The following is an 18565-nucleotide window of genomic DNA, read 5'->3' as shown; positions in this document are numbered from 1 at the left end:
CTATATCCCAGGACCACGCCTCCTCGCTCGCAACCTATTTAAGATTTGTGAGGATAGCGGCAACTTAATTTCGAAAAGTGGAAAGAAAATACTTTCATAATGGTGTGCATACCTGCAAAGGTACTACAACTTTGTCAAAACCAAAGAATACCAGAAAACTTTCCTCTGGAACTACAGATACGACATGCGTATGGTCACTGAAAACATCAACAACTATTACTTACGAATATCATTATCATTACTATCAGGTACTAGTTCAGACCACCATGTTCAGATACTCAAATGGCATCAGGCTGACCATCTGACATAAATGCCTAGTGATTCAACAAGTCAGAGGCAGCCCTAAATTATATGTGAATCAAACCAGGCTCATACCCACTTTAAAGAATGTCCTGGATACAAATATAATTAGACCTGGGGACATAGGCTAGCAAGAGCCAAGGAGAAATAAACGGATGGAATAAGGAGAGGGACAGAAAAGAGAAAAGAGGGACAGAAGTTTTCTAGTTGGCAAGAAACAACAACTGAAAGTTTGCAGCAGCTAGGAGAAGGAGCTAAGAAACAAATAGTACTGCATTCGATGAACATGCCTTGCGTCAATTTAGAACAAATAAAGATAAGGGGAAGAAATGTAGATGAAAAAAAGAAGACTTACTAAAATGGAACCAATTGTGGGAAGTTAAAGATAACTGATCTCCATTTTGGCCAGCATATGAGAGCCAAGTGTTTTAGTATAAAGGTTAGGGAAGTTACATAATAATTAACAATATAATAATTCACCTAGCAATATCCAACCCTTAGTTATAAGCAGGTAACTGAAAACCAGTTAACCATGCATACCAAACGCTACAGCACTAGGTAAATGAGAGGTCCGTTTGATGTACTGACACAACTGAGCAATCAAATGAATATTGTAAAATTCTGAAAAATCACAAAAGCTTTAGGGTAAAAATACTTTTCATAAAAAATACACAGGAAAAACTACAGTACGAAGATGATACATGATACTAAAAACTGTATAAGCTGCAGGCTGTTAGGGGGTAAAAAAGAAAAACCAAGTATGCAAAGATGAAAAAATAAAAAATACAGTAGTACATACAAAGATTCCCACCAAATACAGTACATACAAAGATTCCCATCAAAATACAGTACATACAAAGATTCCCACTAACATACATCCTTCTCGTATGAGACGAGTGGAAAAGGTTGAAAAGAAATCACGCAGTCAGGGTGTTACTCATGTAAAACTGAACAACAGCGACCTTACTGGTTGGTTCGTTCCTTCTTGGTTCTTTTAGTCTCTAGGACACTTTAGACCAATGCAAGAGCCAGTCCTTTACTTCTGCTGCTCGTGAGCATAGCATGCGTTAAACTACCTGACACAACTAATACATATGAAGGGAAAATTGAAATAGTAACTACAGAACTCTAGCATCTAACAAACATCAGTGAATAGGACAGCTTATGCTTTTTAGTAAAAACAGCAACCACAGTAAACAAGGAACAAATCGCAAACTTGGAAGTAAATTGTTTTATTCCTGTACAAACTATAGACACCTTTATATAGAAGTACCCTTCACTGTGAGCTGGAGTGGTCTAGTTGACTCATGAAGTTTGTCACTTGAGCTGAGGAATCTCTCTCTCCTCACACCTTATATACTTTAAACCTCGCTTTTTGGCCACAGGGGCAGTCAAGGTGGGTTCAACTTATCAAACATAAAAGGCTCTGGTTTTTCCGGCAGAAATAAAAGCCATTTGCCTTTCGCATGGGAGACCTACACCATGGGCGGTATCCCTACAGAAAGAACAATCTTGATGAGGGCTACCAATGTGGGAGACATGAAGCACCCACACACCTCTGACAAGAGTGACGATCAAGTTCTATCTCCAGAGGCAAAGAAGTTAGAGATAGTGCAAACAAAGCAAGAGAAGGTAGCAGGCTACTCACCCAAGCACTATTCCAAACAATCACACACAGGGCAGACAGCGCATGAAGCTTGTCTACTCTATCCAACAGGCAAAGAGAAAGTGAGTGGTGGCATACGGTGAATGAAAAGTATTATCCCACTCACTCCTTCCACCAACTCTACAAGTCAGCTGCCTCATTAACAATTTCAACAACTGCTCCACCTCACCCTGAATGATACTCCCATATAACAGGCGACAATTTGTATTTCCAAAGGAACAAAAAAACAACCACTACACACAAAAAAAGCATTCCACCCAACTACAGTACAAAAGAAACAGGTACAGGGAACATCACTGCTCTGTTAGCTGACGGGACTAGACAAGCAAAAACATGGCAGAAAACTAACTAGCCTTGACAATAATACATACTACAGACTGGCAAATTGACACATCTACCACAAAGTTACAGCCAGAACAGAAGAGCACCTTTAACGCTGTAATCACTGACCTCTTGGTGAATGTCTACTGCATCTTCCAGTTCATCCATGTAGGATTGCGGTTCAATTCACTGACCTACGAATGAGTTATACTGCCATTATGACGAAAGCTTACGCACATTGAAAAAAGACATCACAGCATTAGTGGCAAACTCACTGTTAACTGAATAAAAGGAATTAGGGGGTAAAACCACTGTATTCTACTACTGACTTTACATACAAAAACAAGTGTATAAACATCATATCCACGGGACATTTCATTATCATGACCGTACATCTAATGTCATACTGGTAGGTTGCCAAGTCTGATAACAAAACCTCACGACTCACTGGTCATGATATAGCTGTTGCTATATGAAGCAAAATACACACACACACACACACACACAGAGATATTATCCATCTTATACAAGGATATGACATTTGTCTAATGAAATTAATTTTTGTATGTTCACTTAACAAAATAAACAATGCATTTAGCAAAAAAAATATTTACAAAAAGGCTATTAACAATTGAACTACCACATACGCAAAATAACGTGCCTTGCAAGAAGATGCAGTAAAATTCTGATGGTCGCTTTTTACCAAATACGTTTGAACTGTAACTGTAATTGAGAAGCACAAATGCCCCTAAATTATATCTCAAGGAGGTTACATTTCCTAGAGGATGCTCAAATACCACGGCAAATTCATCATCAAGGTCACCTTTTTTGTAAATTTTCCATACGCTTTTCAACTTTGCCTTTTCTGCGTAATTTTCTGGGTCTTCCCTCTAACCTCTTGCTAAATGGTTAATTATACAAAAGCTCAAAGCCTTAGAACTATTAAAGGGTATTATGATTACAAAGGCCACTCAATGTTCCCATACTACAAGAAAATATAAGACTCGAATATGTTAAGAAATGCAACCAAAATTCAGCAGAGCTGGGACACCTCATCCTATGTGAAGTTTGGCTAACTTAAGCGTACATGATTTTCAGAGGGCTCTTTGCCTTACTCCAGCCTAAACGCTTTAGTTATCAAACGACTATTCTTGCAATTATTTTCTGGAAATTTACGCATTGTTCACCCTCGCCACTGCTGTAAATCATTAACCTTTGTGACCTCTACTTAACAACAATCACTCAGTATATAAATGTATATTTTGGGGTGGAAATGATTATATGAAAAATTACATAATTCTCTCCCTGAAACCATGACTAAATATCATGATTTTAGTTGTCCACACCAAAGTTCTCAAGTCCCTTTTAAATAGGAATCATCTTCAAACTTACACTTTGTGTGACTTTCACATGAAGAAAAAAATATGAACATAAAAAATGAACACTTCTAGCCTACTGCTTCAAAAGAATGGCGGCCAATGCAAAATAGCCAAGGCTACTTAACCTAACCTAAGGTTTATGCATGCTGGTAGCACCATCCTACAATCGTATTATGCTAACATAAAGATCTCTATAATAAAATGCATTATTTAGATACTACTGTTAAAGTTAGCTTATTGGTATTCAAAATAAACAAAAGAATAACACGTGGCTGACCCGGATGACCTATAATCACCAATTTCCAATGTTGGAATGTTTACATTCTCATCAGAATTGTTCTTGCCATTTCTGTGTTTATATGGTGTGATTGGCTGCACTAATTTTGACTATATTTGGCTAATTTTCTCCTGTATGGACAGTGCTTTTTTTTTTCTGTTTTGCATTACGTCATCCAGAGCATTAAGTTCTGCACGAATGAGTTTTGTGTAAACCAAACGTATTTGGCTGAGAATGATGATTACACAGTGTGTGTCTGACTTGTAGGGGTAATAAGTGTGATATGTCTTCTAGTTTAGAGTGTAAGGTGTGATCTGACAGAAAATTAATAATTTTGTGAAGCTTAGGAAGATGCGGTAAGCCCATAGATTACATCAGCAATTTGCTTGGCCATAATTCTCTTCTATTTATTCGCTCTTCTACTTCTTGTGTTGCTTCCCCTTCTCCTGATAAACCTGATTTCTCTATAACTTCTGTTCCATTTTTTTAATACTTACTAGGCTTACGTACCAAGCTCAAAAAAAACTGAAAGGCAAACTTGACGAAAATACGAATTGATTTTAGGCGTCAATCAGGCGCTCAACCAAGCACATTGTAAGATTACAATGATAAGATCTTTTTCGGCTTATCTCCCTGAGAGATGTGTCAGAGCCTTCATCTGCCAATAGCCCGCCAATTGGCTGCTAGGGTTGTAAGCACAGAGAGAGGGTACTGACTTACTAGGTTGGGAACGGCCCCTAGATAAGGTAAGGTTACATCGTCTGAGGTTAGGTCGGGTAAATGCATGTCTTGTGGTAAAGCCGAAGACTGCTACCGCAGCGTGGTTCCCGTACCGAGCCAGAGGGGTGTGACGGTAGTGTTCTTCAATTTTACGGACACAGATAGGTCAAGTTAGGCCATATTAGGTCACAGTCTCTCTGATATGGCTACTAAGATCAAACAGCAGCCTAGGTCACGGCACATGACTCCATAATCTAAATTGACCATTTGGCATACGTGCATGGGTACCGAACCTGAGGGGCACTATAGTATTCTTAAATTTTACGGATAGATAGGTAGTAGGTCATGTTAGGTCATAATAGGTCACATTCCCTCAGAAATTTCTACTAAAATTTGAAGGGGGCATCTTAATTCACGCCACGTGACCTCACAATCTAGGTAAATTGACCACCAGGGGCATTAGCTTGCCCAGGGTTAGGCTAGGACCCCCGTAAGGGTTAACTGACCTTATTAAGATGTATTTTAGGGTACTTTTAAAGCTACCCAATGCATTAAATCAGGTCAGGGTTCAGTTAAGGTCAGGTCAGGTCACGAGACGTCGACATCGAGGTAGTATAGGCTACTAAAAGTATGACGTCCCAGGTCCCTGGGAGGGGGAACAGTCCGCCCTTATTTAGTCGTATTTCCGACCCAATACCCTCATAAATAACAGCGAAAAATACCCAAAAGTGACCCACACCTTTTAAAATAAGCAACCTACGAAAAATAAGTAGTTCAATTAGAAAAAATCAACTCATTTCTCACCCAACCAGTCAATTCTGAGGAGTCATAGGCCCTCTGGTTTTGTTGTGGTCGCAGAGCGGTCCTTCCCCTTAGACAGCTTTACGTAGACTGACTGATCCCGTGCAGGAGCTTTGTGTTTTTGTTGTGGTTGGAAGAGCCATCCCGTATGACGTCATAATCGGGGCCGTCACGGACGTCAATGCTTTGGGAGGTATGAGTGAAAAAATTGGTTATTTTACGTCATTATTATCATTATCATCATTATCATAATCTTTATAAAATACAGTATATCTATAATGATAATAATAATAACGGTCAAGAGACGATGGCGTTGCGACGGAAGAAGTGAGAATAGAGATGGAATGATAGTGACGTAGACGATTATTTGGAGGAAATGCGTGAGAAAATACGTTTTTTCCGTCATAATTATAATTATTATCATTACCATTATCATTATTGAATACAGGATATCTATATAGATATATAATAAGGGTCAGGAATTGATGACGTTGTGACGGAAGAAGTGAAAATAACGATGGAATGATAGTGACGTCGACGATAGCTGCATCAAAATGTTAATCTTTTTACTAAAATTTAAATCATAACTCGTCCATAATATCACTCATACATATAATAAATATAAAGAAAATAGTAATAGATTACATTTAGTATTTCAGCACGACGCAAAATATGCAACACAGTACTTTGAGAATGTTGCAAAAAAAAAAAAGGTGTTGCTGAATCACTGGGCAGTGATTTATAAAAGTGCTTAATAAAGATGGCGCGCAGTTGCTTCGTCACTTCGCGACCTTGGCTTGTGCCTCTTTTTTTTCTTTTTTATTTATATATATATATATATATATATATATATATATATATATATATATATATATATATATACATATAAATATATAAAAATAATAAATTATATATATATATATATATATATATATATATATATATATATATATATATATATATATATATATATATAGTATATAGATGGATGTCTATCACAGAGAGAGAGGGAGAGAGAGAGAGAGACCTTACAGACCTTACATCTTGTTCTGGTTGCCCAGGTCCCTCAGTGTGAGGCGCCTCTAATGTCTACAGAGAGTTGCTAGTACATCTTCTGGTATATTTTGCATCTTCCAATCTTGGATGGTCTGGGATGCAGCTGAGATATTTGTCGAGCTTATTCTTAAACACATCAACGCTCACTCCTGATATATTCCTCAGATGAGCTGACAACGCATTGAAATAGACGCTGCATTATCGATGCTGGTGCGCAGTGGATTAATGTCCTGTGTGCTTTCCTTATTTTCCTGGTATAGTTTTGGGCACTATTAATCTACCTCTACTTGCTCTTTTTGATATTTTTAGCTCCATGATGTTTTCGGCTATTCCTTCTATCTGTTTCCATGCCTGCATTATCATGTAGCGTTCTCTCCTCCTTTCTAGACTATATAATTTTAATGATTGTAGTCTTTCCCAGTAGTCAAGGTCCTTAACTTCTTCTATTCTAGCTGTAAAGGACCTTTGTACATTCTCTATTTGTGCAATATCCTTTTGATAGTGTGGGTACCATATCATATTGCAATATTTAAGTGGACTACGAACATATGTTTTATAAAGCATAATCATGTGTTCAGCTTTTCTTGTTTTGAAGTGCCGTAACAACATTCCCATTTTTGCTTTACATTTTGCCAATAGAATTGCTATTTGATCATTGCATAACATGTTCCTATTCATCATCACACCAAGGTCTTTAACTGCTTCCTTATTTGTGACTGTCTCATTATTAGATCCCCTATGTGCATATAGCTTTCCTTCTCTGTCTCCATAATTTATTGATTCAAATTTATCAGAGTTAAATACCATCCTATTTTTCTCTGCCCAATCATATACTTTGTTAAGGTCTCTTTGTAGTGCATTCCTATCTTCATCACAAGTAATTTCTCTACTTATTCTTGTGTCATCGGCGAAACTACTCACTACCGAATCCTCAACATTACTGTCTATGTCTGCAATCATAATAACAAACAGTATTGCAGCTAACACCGTACCTTGTGGCACACCGGATATTACCTTAGCTTCATCCGATTTCTCATCGTTTGCAATAACTATCTGTTTTCCGTTGTAAAAATTCTTTTAACTATCTTCCTACTTTATCCACGATATTGTGTTTTCTAATTTTCTTCGCTAATATATTATGGTCTACCTTGTCAAAAGCCTTTGCAAAGTCTAGATAAACCACGTCTGTTTCATTTCCGCTTTTCATATTTTTGTATATGTTCTCACGGTGGACTAACAATTGGGTTTGTGTACTTTTTCCGGGTACGAAACCATGTTGTCCTATATTGAACAAATAATTTTTTATTAAATGTTTCATAATATTTTTCTTCATTACCCTTTCATACACTTTCATAATATGTGATGTTAGACTCACAGGCCTATAATTACTTGCCTCTAGTCTTGATTTACTTTTGAAAGTAGGGGTAATATATGCTAATTTGTGCTCATCATAAATCTAATAATATTGCAAGTGGCTTTGCGATAGAATGAACTACTTTCTTTAACAAAATAGCAGGAACACCATAAGGACCTGCAGCAGCTCCATTTTTAATTTCATTAATAGCCTGCACAATATCAGCTTCATTAATATCTATGTCAGTTAAATATTCACTATTTTCGTCCCTTACTTCTGTATCATTATCTTCATTATCAATTCTAGGGACGAATTCTCTCTTATATCGTTCTGCCAATATGTTGCATATTTCATTTTTTTCATTTGTTAATCTCCCTTCAATTCTTAGAGGGCCTATTTCTATTCTTCTTTTATTCATCTTTTTCGCGTACGAGTATAATAGTTTGGGGTTTTGCTTGATATTTACTAGGGTTTTTTCTTCCAAGTCCCGTTTTTCATTTTCTTTTGATTGCATAATCTTTTGTTCTGCATTTTCTATCTTACTTTTTAGTTCTATAACTTTCCATGCATTTTTTTCTTTTGCAAGACTTTTTTCCACTTTCTGATTTCTGGAACAAGATCCTTCTGTCTCTTGGTATGCATGACTGATGTTTACTTTTCTTATTCGTTATATATTTTTCCACCATTTTCTCTAATATTTTATATAGTATCTCCGTATTTACTCTTATGTCATCACTTACGAAAATGTTATCCCAATCTTTGTTTAATTCTTCATTTATTTCTGACCATTTTATATTTTTACTGTAAAGTTGTATTTTCCATATCCTTCCCACTTTTTCATTTCTTGTTTATCTCTGTTTTCACTTGTTTTGGAATGGACTGTTAATTCTATGACATTATGGTCTGAAATACTCGCATTATAAACTATTATTTCTTTAACATAATTCACCTCGTTCACAAATACTAGGTCTAAAGTATTTTCCTTTCTTGTTGGCAGGTGATTTATTTGTTGAATGTTGTATTCTAGTAGCATATCTAATAGCTTTTCGAATTGCCTCTTATCTTCTGCACTACTATTACTCTCTTTTTATATGTATAAATGCAACCACAATCTCCTATTCGTTCTTTCTAGTCTACGAAAGGAAAGTTAAAGTCTCCAGATATGAGAATAGTTCAGTCCTTGTGATTTCTACACATATCATCCAATTTTTTCTAGAGAGAGAGAGAGAGAGAGAGAGAGAGAGAGAGAGAGAGAGAGAGAGAGAGGAGAGCACAATCATCACCTGATATATATATATATATATATATATATATATATATATATATATATATATATATATATATATATATATATATATCAGGTGATGATTGTGCTCTCTCTCTCCCTCTCTCTCTCTCTCTCTCTCTCTCTCTCTCTCTCTCTCTCTGTAGAACAGCTCTCTCTCTCTCTCTCTCTCTCTCTCTCTCTCTCTCTCTTGTAGGACAGCCTCTCTCTCTCTCTCTCTCTCTCTCTCTCTCTGTAGGACAGCCATCTCTCTCTCTCTATCTCTCTCTCTCTCTCTCTGTAGGACATCCATCTCTCTCTCTCTCTCTCTGTAGGACATCCATCTCTCTCTCTTTCTCTCTCTCTCTCTTTCTCTCTCTCTCTCTCTCTCGTAGGACATCCATCTCTCTCTCTCTCTCTCTCTCTCTCTCTCTCTCTCTCTCTCTCTCTCTCTCTATCTCTGTAGGACATCCATCTCTCTCTCTCTCTCTCTCTCTCTCTCTCTCTCTCTCTCTCTCTCTCTCTCTCCAGGGGCGTTGGGTTCGTCAGCCACAAGATCTCGTCTCCTGCAGTTCAATCACCTATAAAAGGGAATCTTACAAACTGGCAACCTGTAGTACCCTTGGCCCCATAGAATCCTACTGTAACCTTATAGTATCTCTTATGGGTCTACCCAAACCCCTCCCCAACCCCAAAAAGGGGAACGCTTATAATATTTCAGGTTGATCTGCCGTGGAATAATTTTAAAACCTGTTTCGCGTATATAGATGGCGTCTCGATTAAACTTTGCAATTTTGATGTTTGGCGAGGCGATTATTTTCTCTTATTTTTCCTGTATTTTCTCTTATTTTCTCTTTATTTTCTCTTACCAAACGTTATTCTATTCGCTTTTTTTTTTACAATAGAACGTCGTTCACGCTCTTAAAATGACTATATTTACAATAGAATTTATTTCACACGTTTACAGAGCTTCGAAAAACCAGCCATATCTCTCTAGACCGAACTGGTTAAAAAAAAGAAAAAAACAATTTCCTTTCGTAAAAACCAATACGTTATTAAGTCAGGTTTATCCTGAACGGTTTTTAAAAAAAACATTCGTTAGGCATCTAAAACGTTATACGGACCTAATTACCATATAATAATTAGGCCTCCAACGCCAAGTTAGGCCTATAGATAACTGGGCCTATAAAAACATATTTTGCTTTTGTAAAAACCAACGTTACTAAACCAGGTTTATCCTGAACGATTTAAAAACCGTTCGTTAAGCTTCTAAACCGTTATACAGACCTAATTACCATATAATTACCGTATAATATGTAGGCTTCCAACGCTATAAGTTTTGCCTATGTAGTTAATTAACCGGTTAAAAAAAGCACACATTTTCCTTTCGTAAAACCCTATACGATATTAAACCAGGTTTATCATGAACGGTTTAAAAATCGTTCGTTGATCATCTAAAACGTCATACGCACCTGATTACCAAATAATTATATAGTAATAAATTTGCCTCCAACGCTATAATTTAGGTCTATATAGTTAACTGGTTAAAAAAAAAAACATATTTTGCTTCCGAAAATACCTGCGTTATTAAGCCAGGTTTATCCTGAACGGTTTAAAATAACTTCGATAAGCATCTAAACCGTTACACGGACCTAATTACCATATAGTAATTAGGCCTCCAACGCTATAAGTTATGCCCATAGTTAACTGAGCCTAAAAAAACATATTTTGCTTTCGTAAAAACCTACGTTATTAAACCAGGTTTACCCTGAACGATTTGAAATAAACCAACCGTTCGATAAGCATCTAAACAGTTACACGGACCGAACTACCTTAACATTTAGGCCTCCAACGGTAAGTCAGGCTTAAAAAATACATATTTTGCTTTCGTAAAAACCTTCTTTATTGAACCAAGTTTATCTCGAACGGTTTAAAAAAAACCGTTCGATAAAGCATCTAAACCGTTTCACGGACCTAAGTACCAGATAATTACCGTATGATAATTAGGCCTCCAACGCAATAAGTTAGGCCTTTGTCAAACACAAACTTATAGACCTATACAAGATGAAGTTTTTATAGTAATTCAATATTAAAACTATGTTTCGGTTATTCCAAAGGAGTTGCGGTCTCGACGTTGCAATGCAATCTGAAATTGCAACTTCGGGTTACATATTGCATCACTGCAGATCGAGTTGCAGTTGAGAGAGAGAGAGAGACAGTTGCTAAGAGGCGCTCTGGTGCTACATCGGCCTAGGTATTTTTATTTATTTATTTATTTATTTTTTATTCGCGGCGTCTGGAGTTTTTGTTCATTTTCTGTTATAATAATAATAATAATAATAATAATAATAATAATAATAATAATAATAATAATAATTCCACGTTTTTCCTCAGTGGAACTTGATTGTCAGTTGTTTAACGTCCAGAATCCAGATGAAGGTCAAATGTCTTTCTGTTCAATTATTCGTCCGGTTATCTATCAAGTAGTCTCATTTACTTCCTTGAATTACTTGACACTTATAAGTGATTCTTAAAAAAGTATTCTCTCTTTAAAAAGCTTTAAAAAGGCCTCGTTCTATCGCTTGGTTTGCTTAAAACCAGTCGCCTCAATTCAGATAGACCCCTTTTGATTGCGTTTTTTTTTCTTATTGTTTATATTATATAATCGTTGCTTAGGCCTGTCTGTAACAGGAGAAAGTTCCGCGTATTACAGTCTCTCTCTCTCTCTATCTCTCTCTCTCTCTCTCTCTCTCTCTCCCGGAATCTTTCGTTCAGGATCCATAGTAAAGCTCCCGACCTCCTGCCAAAATCTTCATGAGTCCTGGCAACGCTGGGATTCTCTCTCTCTCTCTCTCTCTCTCTCTCTCTCTCTCTCTCTCTCTGTACATATATATAAGGCCCCATCAGGCCACACAACCAACTTACTCTCAGAGAGACAGCGAAGAGAGAGAGAGAGACTCCCTCAGGCTCTAAGAGAAGAAGCCATCTTTGTTTACATTCCAGAGGCCTCTCTTAATCCACTTAAGTTACGTTCACATTTACAGTTCTTACGTTCCGCCCGTACGTTCTGTGTCGGTTCACCGCTGGAAATCCGGAAGATACGTTCGTGTCCTCCCGCCTGAGAGAGAGAAAGAGGTAGAGAGAAAGGTAGATAAAGAGAAAAAGAGAGATAAATCGACATGGACTCCGAAATCTTCATGGAAGAGATCCAGACATGGAACTCAGGTGAGTTGCTTATATTATTATTATTATTATTATTATTATTATTATTATTATTATTATTATTATTATTATTATTATTATTATTATTATTATGTATTATTATTATTATTATTATTATTATTTATTATTATTATTATTACTATTATTTTTATATTATTATTATTATTATTACACTTTACTGACAAAACGAATAGAAATTGACAGAGGAATTGATTCAGCTGTTGAAAAGATTACTTTAAATCCTCTATGATAATCCCTGCGTTCAACTATGCCCACATGCCCCCTATTTACTCGCTATTTAAGGGTATCTACGTTACCCCATACCCACATTGGCCTTTTTTTTGAGGTTTATGAGAAAAAAATATGGTCCATCTATATAAATGTGGTCCTAAATCTGGCTTGATTCGCAGGACCATCTCCCCTAGGACGCAGCGGACACAGGATATCCTGCACGGACTCTTTCCTGTACAGTTTCGGGGGCTTCCATCCCACAGAGGGTGCCCTGGCAGAGGTAAGAGACGAAATGTATTGTGGAGGGGGCGGGGGGGGGGGGGATTATTGTATGTCTAAGCTCATGCCAGGTGTGCACGACTGGACTGGACGATCTGACTCGGCAGAGATTGTAGTTGTTTTAGTGGAAATTTATGAATGCATTTATTCAAATTATATAATAAACGATCATTTTTAAGGGGGGAGGGGTTGGGGGGATAATTTCTGGCTTTGCCCACTGGCAAGGGAATTATTTAATTCGTCTTATATATATAGTCCCAAGCTCATCTCAGGTGATTGTAGCTGTTTTTCGACGAAATGTATGAATAAATTGATTTAAATGATGAAATAAACGATCATTTATCTGCTTTAATTATAGACAGATTATATCCTCAGCGGTCGAGGGGTTACGTTACGCCGCCGACTGGGGGTTGGGGGTTGGGGGTGGGTTGGGGTGAGAAATTCAAAACCAAACCACGAACCGGTCTGAACGCCGGAGGTTTTAACCGATGTATTCCGTTCGTCTTTCGTGAAAGACGAGCGAATCATATACTCCGGCGGTCATTATGACCTCGACCTCAATGCTAATTTATATATAGAACCCCTTTCTCCATTCCTCTCCCCCCCAAAGGCTTGGAGACTCAACCTCTCGACGGGAGAATGGGAACAGCTATCAGGCCCCGGGGAAGAAGCCCCTACAACCTGCATATCTCACTGCATGGCGTCCTTTGGGCGCGATCTGGTCACCTTCGGAGGCACCAGCTACCCCTTCGGAAGCGTCATGTCCAAAGAGGTCCACGCCTGCGACAGGGCGTCGGGGAAATGGAGGGTTGTGCCCTCGGAAGGCGAGGCTCCTCAGGAGATGTACGGACAGGTATGTATAATAGTACTATAGTGGATGGTTTCCGAATAGTGCCATATTAGACTTAGAATTGTCTATTTTTTTTGTCTAATTTTTGTCTATCTTTAAGCCACTAAAATACAGTCTACTTCATTTCATAGATAGAATCCTACTCTCTATGTATATTTTCGTCTATTTTAGTCTATTTTTAAGCCGTTAAACTACGATATACTTCATTTTATAGACAGAATCCTATTCTCTATGTCTATTTTTGGCTATATTAGTCCATTTTTAAGCCGTTAAAATACAACATACATCCTTTTTTTTAGACAGAATCCTATTCTCTGAATCGTAATTAGACATCCCACGTGCCCACAGGCGTTCCGTAGGATGGGTGACTACGTCTACACGGTGGGAGGAACCTCCGGCTACCATTTCTCCCTGCAGGCGCACGCCTATCACCTCCCCACCGGCACATGGACGTGTCTGGCCTCGTCTGACCTTTACAAGGTAAATTTTACCTGACGACCTTTCCGCTAAGTCAAAATCGACCTCGAAATGGGGTCAAGGTCCTTGTGTGGGTCTAATAGATCTGCATCTTTGTATATAGGTCTGCTAGATTATTTTGTTTTGCTTTAAATGTGTATATAGGTCTAGCATGGCCTCGCCTGACCTCTACAATGTAAATTTGACCTAATTTGACCTCTCAGCGAGGTCAAAATCGACCCGGAAATGAGGATAAGGTCTGTATATTGGTCTAATAGATCTGAATCTTTGTATATAGCTCTAGTAAATGTTATTTTTAGCTCTAAATGGTGGTTTTGGTCTATATAATTCGTTATAAAGAGTTATTTTTGGGCGTTTTCGTCTATACAATTCGTTCTAGAGTTGATTTTTTTCGTCTCTTTTAACAGGGGAACGAACCCACGGGGCGTTACAAGGCCGAAATTGGGGTGGTCCAGGGGCATATCGTGGTCGTGGGTGGCTCGGCAGCCGATGGTGTCTTTTCACTGGATGAGGTTCGTATAATTTTTTTTAGTTTAGTCACTGAGAGAGAGAGAGAAGAGAGAGAGAGAGAGAGAGAGAGAGAGAAGATAGAGAGTAGAGAGAGAGAGAGAGAGAGAGAGAGAGGAGAGAGAGAATCTTTCTCACTTTTCCATACATATATGCTTCCAGGTGCCCGTGCTGGACATCCAGACCGGAAGCTGGTCCCTGAAGCAGACGAAGCCGGACCCGAAATGTCATGCTTATCCGAGTCCCCGGAAGTGCCACGCTTCCGTCCAGAGAGGAGCCGGTACGGAGACTATACTCGTTTGTTTGGTTGTGGTAGTGGTTTTAATAGTAGTAGTTGTAGTAGCAGTAGTAGTTATAGTAGTAATAGTGGTATAATTATTATATTACCTATATAAGTCAGCATCTCTAAGAAGTCTCCTCCAAAAAGGCAGTATATCGGTCTAGCTCCAAAAAATATCTATCTTTTTTTACGTTTTTCCCCCAAATTTCGCCTTAAAGCTGATCATGATCATCACCATCGCCTTCCGCATTGATCAATATCATCATTAATCGTCACTATCACTCTTTACAGATCTTTGCGTGATTTTTACAGATGAAAAAACAAGCATTGGTCTAGCTATAAAGAAAAATAATAAAATCCTTCTTTTTTGACGTTTTCCACTCAAAATTCATCTTCAAAGCTGATCATGATAATCACGATCGCCTTCCGCAATGATCAATATAATCATTACATCGTCACGATCACTCTTTACAGATCATGGCGTTGATGATTTTTACAGATCAAAAAGCAAGCGTCGGCCTAGCCCTTGAAAAAAAAAATTGACATTTTTCTCTTAAAATTCTATTCAGAACCGATCATGATAATCACGATCAGCTTCCCAGTGATCAATATAACCTTAATCATCGTAATCCCGGCCGTTTAATACAGATCCCGGCGTGTTTTTTTTTTTTACAGATCTTTACGTCATCGGGGGCGCCAACGGGAGCGAAGTCTTCGACGACGTGTGGAAACTCGACCTCCTGACACTGGTTTGGTCTCGAACCAGTTTGGTGTTACCAGTTCCTCTGTATTTCCACGACGCCGCTTTCTCTCCCGTAAGTCCTCGTTCTGAGAGAGAGAGAGAGAGAGAGAGAGAGAGAGAGAGAGAGAGAGAGAGAGAGAGAGAGAGAGAGAGAGAGTTCATTTAGCAAACATATCAGCTATTATAGTACTGAGTTTCGAATTATTTCCCAACTAGCCCTATAGACCTGCATGTGTATACTGTCCAGTATCTCTCTCTCTCTCTCTCTCTCTCTCTCTCTCTCTATTTGTGTGAGTAACTTACCTCCACGCCCTTTTAAAACAATAGAAAAACGACAAAAAAAAAACTCATTAAAAATTCGGTAAACTGGTTTGCTTAAGTTACGCCAAAAGGTCGCTCTCCGGATTCCTGTCGGGTACGTTTAACACGTCACGTCCTCCGTAGCAGATAACGTTTATCTCTTTAATGAATCCATTTTTACCTTCACTATACAAAACTCTCATTCACTTGAACGAGAGAGAATGCAAGTCAAAGCTACTAATTAAAGTGTTTGAGTCGGGGAGCCGGATAATCTGCGGACCGTTTTGTGCGCCTTTTATCCGGCAACGTCTACTTAATGAACGGTCCCCTCAAGACTTCGGTGTCATGATACTCCTTTATTGTTCGTTCCCAGAGAGAGAGAGAGAGAGTGTGTGTATTGTAATTAGATTAAATTTTATTATTTAAATAATCTAATATATAAATATAACGCTAATTTTTAAAGATAGGCCTATAGAACCGCCCAACTGTCGAATCTGCAAGACATATTTATCTAATTCAAATAGGCCTATAAAACATCCACTTCCAAATAGGCTCGTGCATTACTGAGTGATCTTTGTAGTATATTCCTTTTGGAATAGCTAGGCCTCTGCACCACTGAGTGACCTTTATAGTATAATCCGTCTGGAATAGTTAGGCCTGTGCATTACTGTGTGACCTTTGTAGTATATTCCCTCTGGAATAGGCCTAAGCATAATTGAGTAACCTCTAAAAGACTGTTATTAAAAAAACTTCCCTTCGCTCTCAACAGAACGGCAGCTTGATCGTCTACGGAGGCTCCTCGGTGGTTGGTTCCAGCGAGCGGTCCTCAGCCGTCTTCCGCGCGAGGCTCCAGGCCCCTCCGCTGCTGGAAGCCGCCTGGAAGGCCTTCACCACCAACTGTCCGGCCATCACAGTGCCTTTCCAGGACAGCGGGGAGGATCAGGAGGTGTTCCAGGAATCCCGTGAGGCTAATTCCATGGAGCTGTTGGCTGCCGGAGTTCCCAGAAGACTGATCCAGAGGCTCAAGAAGTTGCCGAAGGAACGTAAGGGCTGCCATTGAGGTCTGGAACTCCTCCTCCGCTTCCAGAGTCTGTATCTCAAGCGCTTCCAGTGTCGGAGAGAACGGCTGGATGTTGACGCTTCCAGTACCCAAGAGAGTTACTAGGTATTGGCGTTTCCAGTACCCAAAAGATCTACTAGGGTATTGATGCTTCCAATACCCAAGAGAGCCACTGGGTGTTGAGTTTTCCAGTACCCAAGAGAGCCGCTGGATTTTGGCGTTTCCAGTACCCAGGAGAGTTACTGGAGTTTTCCAGTACCCAAGAAAGCCACTGGATTATGGGGTTTCTAGTACCCAAGAAAAACCACTGGATTATGGGGTTTCTAGTACCCAAGAGAGCCGCTGGATTTTGGCGTTTCCAGTACCCAGGAGAGTTACTGGAGTTTTCCAGTACCCAAGAAAGCCACTGGATTATGGGGTTCCAGTACCCAAGAGAGCCGCTGGATGTTGGCGTTTCCAGTACCCAAGAGAGCTACTGGAGTTTTTCCAGCACCCAAGAAAGCCTCTGGATGTTGGTGTTTCCAGCACCCAAGAGAGCCGCTGGATTTTGGCGTTTCCAGTACCCAAGAGAGCCACTGGGTATTGTTTTTCCAGTAACCACGAGAGCCGCTGGATTTTGGCGTTTCCAGTACCCAAGAGAGTTACTGGATGTTGGTGTTTCCAGTACCTAAGAGAGCCGCTGGATTTTGGCGTTTCCAGTACCCACGAGAACCGCTGGATAATGATGCTTCCAGTACCCATGAGAGCCACTGGGTTTTGGTATTTCCAGTACCCACGAGAACCATTGGGTATCTACTGGATGTTGGCCTAAACTTTGATGGTTTTTAGTGTTTGTTCTACAAAAAGGAATAAAAAATACTTTTGTTTGTAATTGTTTGAAATAAAAGTAATAAAATATATCAATTTATTTTCTTGGCCCTTTTTTTGTGCTAGAATAAAAATACAAATTATTGTTATTGTTGTTATAATAAGTATTATTATTATTATTATTATTATTATTATTATTATTATTATTATTATTATTATTATTATTAATTATTATTATTATTATATTATTATTATTATTATTATTATCTAAAAAAGCTGCTTTAAACTGCAGAATCTTAATTTAAAAAAACAAAGTTACCGCATTTAAAAAAAAAATTTTTCCTTCAGAATCAGAATAAAAAAAAGGGGTGAACTGAGAGAATCTTAATTGTAAAAATAGGCCAATTAAAAAAAGTGTTTTTCCTTCAGAATCAAAAATAAAAAAAAAGTGTTGAACTGGAGAATGTTAATTGTAAAAAAGGTTAATTAAAAAAGTGTTTTTCCTTCAGAATCAGAATAAAAAAAAGTTGCTGAACTGGAGAATCTTAATTGGAAAAAATAGGCCAATTAAAAAAGTGTTTTTCCTTCAGAATCAGAATAAAAAAAAAAGTGTTGAACTGGAGAATCTTAATTGTAAAAATAGGCCAATTAAAAAAGTGTTTTTCCTTCAGA

The 18565-nt window shown here is 38.3% G+C and overlaps 2 protein-coding genes across 5 annotated transcripts in view; one reads left to right on the top strand and one right to left on the bottom strand.

Annotated features, from left to right (window-relative positions):
- Positions 1 to 5603, bottom strand: part of LOC135204774 (85/88 kDa calcium-independent phospholipase A2-like) — a 65745-nt gene extending 60142 nt beyond the window's left edge. Inside the window, exons 1-2 of one of the 4 annotated variants that reach the window (XM_064234945.1) lie at positions 5468 to 5603; positions 2417 to 2481 (exon numbers count right to left, since the gene is read on the bottom strand). In XM_064234945.1, the coding sequence (XP_064091015.1) occupies positions 2417 to 2455 (39 nt within the window). In that variant the 5' untranslated portion in view covers positions 2456 to 2481; positions 5468 to 5603. The remainder of the gene's footprint in view (positions 1 to 2416; positions 2482 to 5467) is intronic. The other 3 variants (XM_064234946.1, XM_064234947.1, XM_064234948.1) reach the window with 3 other exon arrangements.
- A 6447-nt stretch (positions 5604 to 12050) lies between these two features.
- LOC135204773 (kelch domain-containing protein 10-like) lies at positions 12051 to 17503 on the top strand. The gene is made up of 8 exons (XM_064234944.1): positions 12051 to 12363; positions 12771 to 12871; positions 13481 to 13723; positions 14069 to 14200; positions 14605 to 14709; positions 14867 to 14984; positions 15660 to 15799; positions 16796 to 17503. Exons 1-8 carry the CDS (start codon positions 12318 to 12320, stop codon positions 17084 to 17086), a joined length of 1176 nt encoding a protein of 391 aa, XP_064091014.1. The 5' UTR covers positions 12051 to 12317; the 3' UTR covers positions 17087 to 17503.
- The last annotated feature ends 1062 nt before the right edge of the window (positions 17504 to 18565 follow it).

This window comes from Macrobrachium nipponense, chromosome 47 (genome assembly GCF_015104395.2).
Source record: "Macrobrachium nipponense isolate FS-2020 chromosome 47, ASM1510439v2, whole genome shotgun sequence".
Classification (NCBI taxonomy): domain Eukaryota; kingdom Metazoa; phylum Arthropoda; class Malacostraca; order Decapoda; family Palaemonidae; genus Macrobrachium; species Macrobrachium nipponense.
Note: the sequence above shows the minus strand (reverse complement) of the source record. Positions and strands in the feature narration are given on the sequence as shown.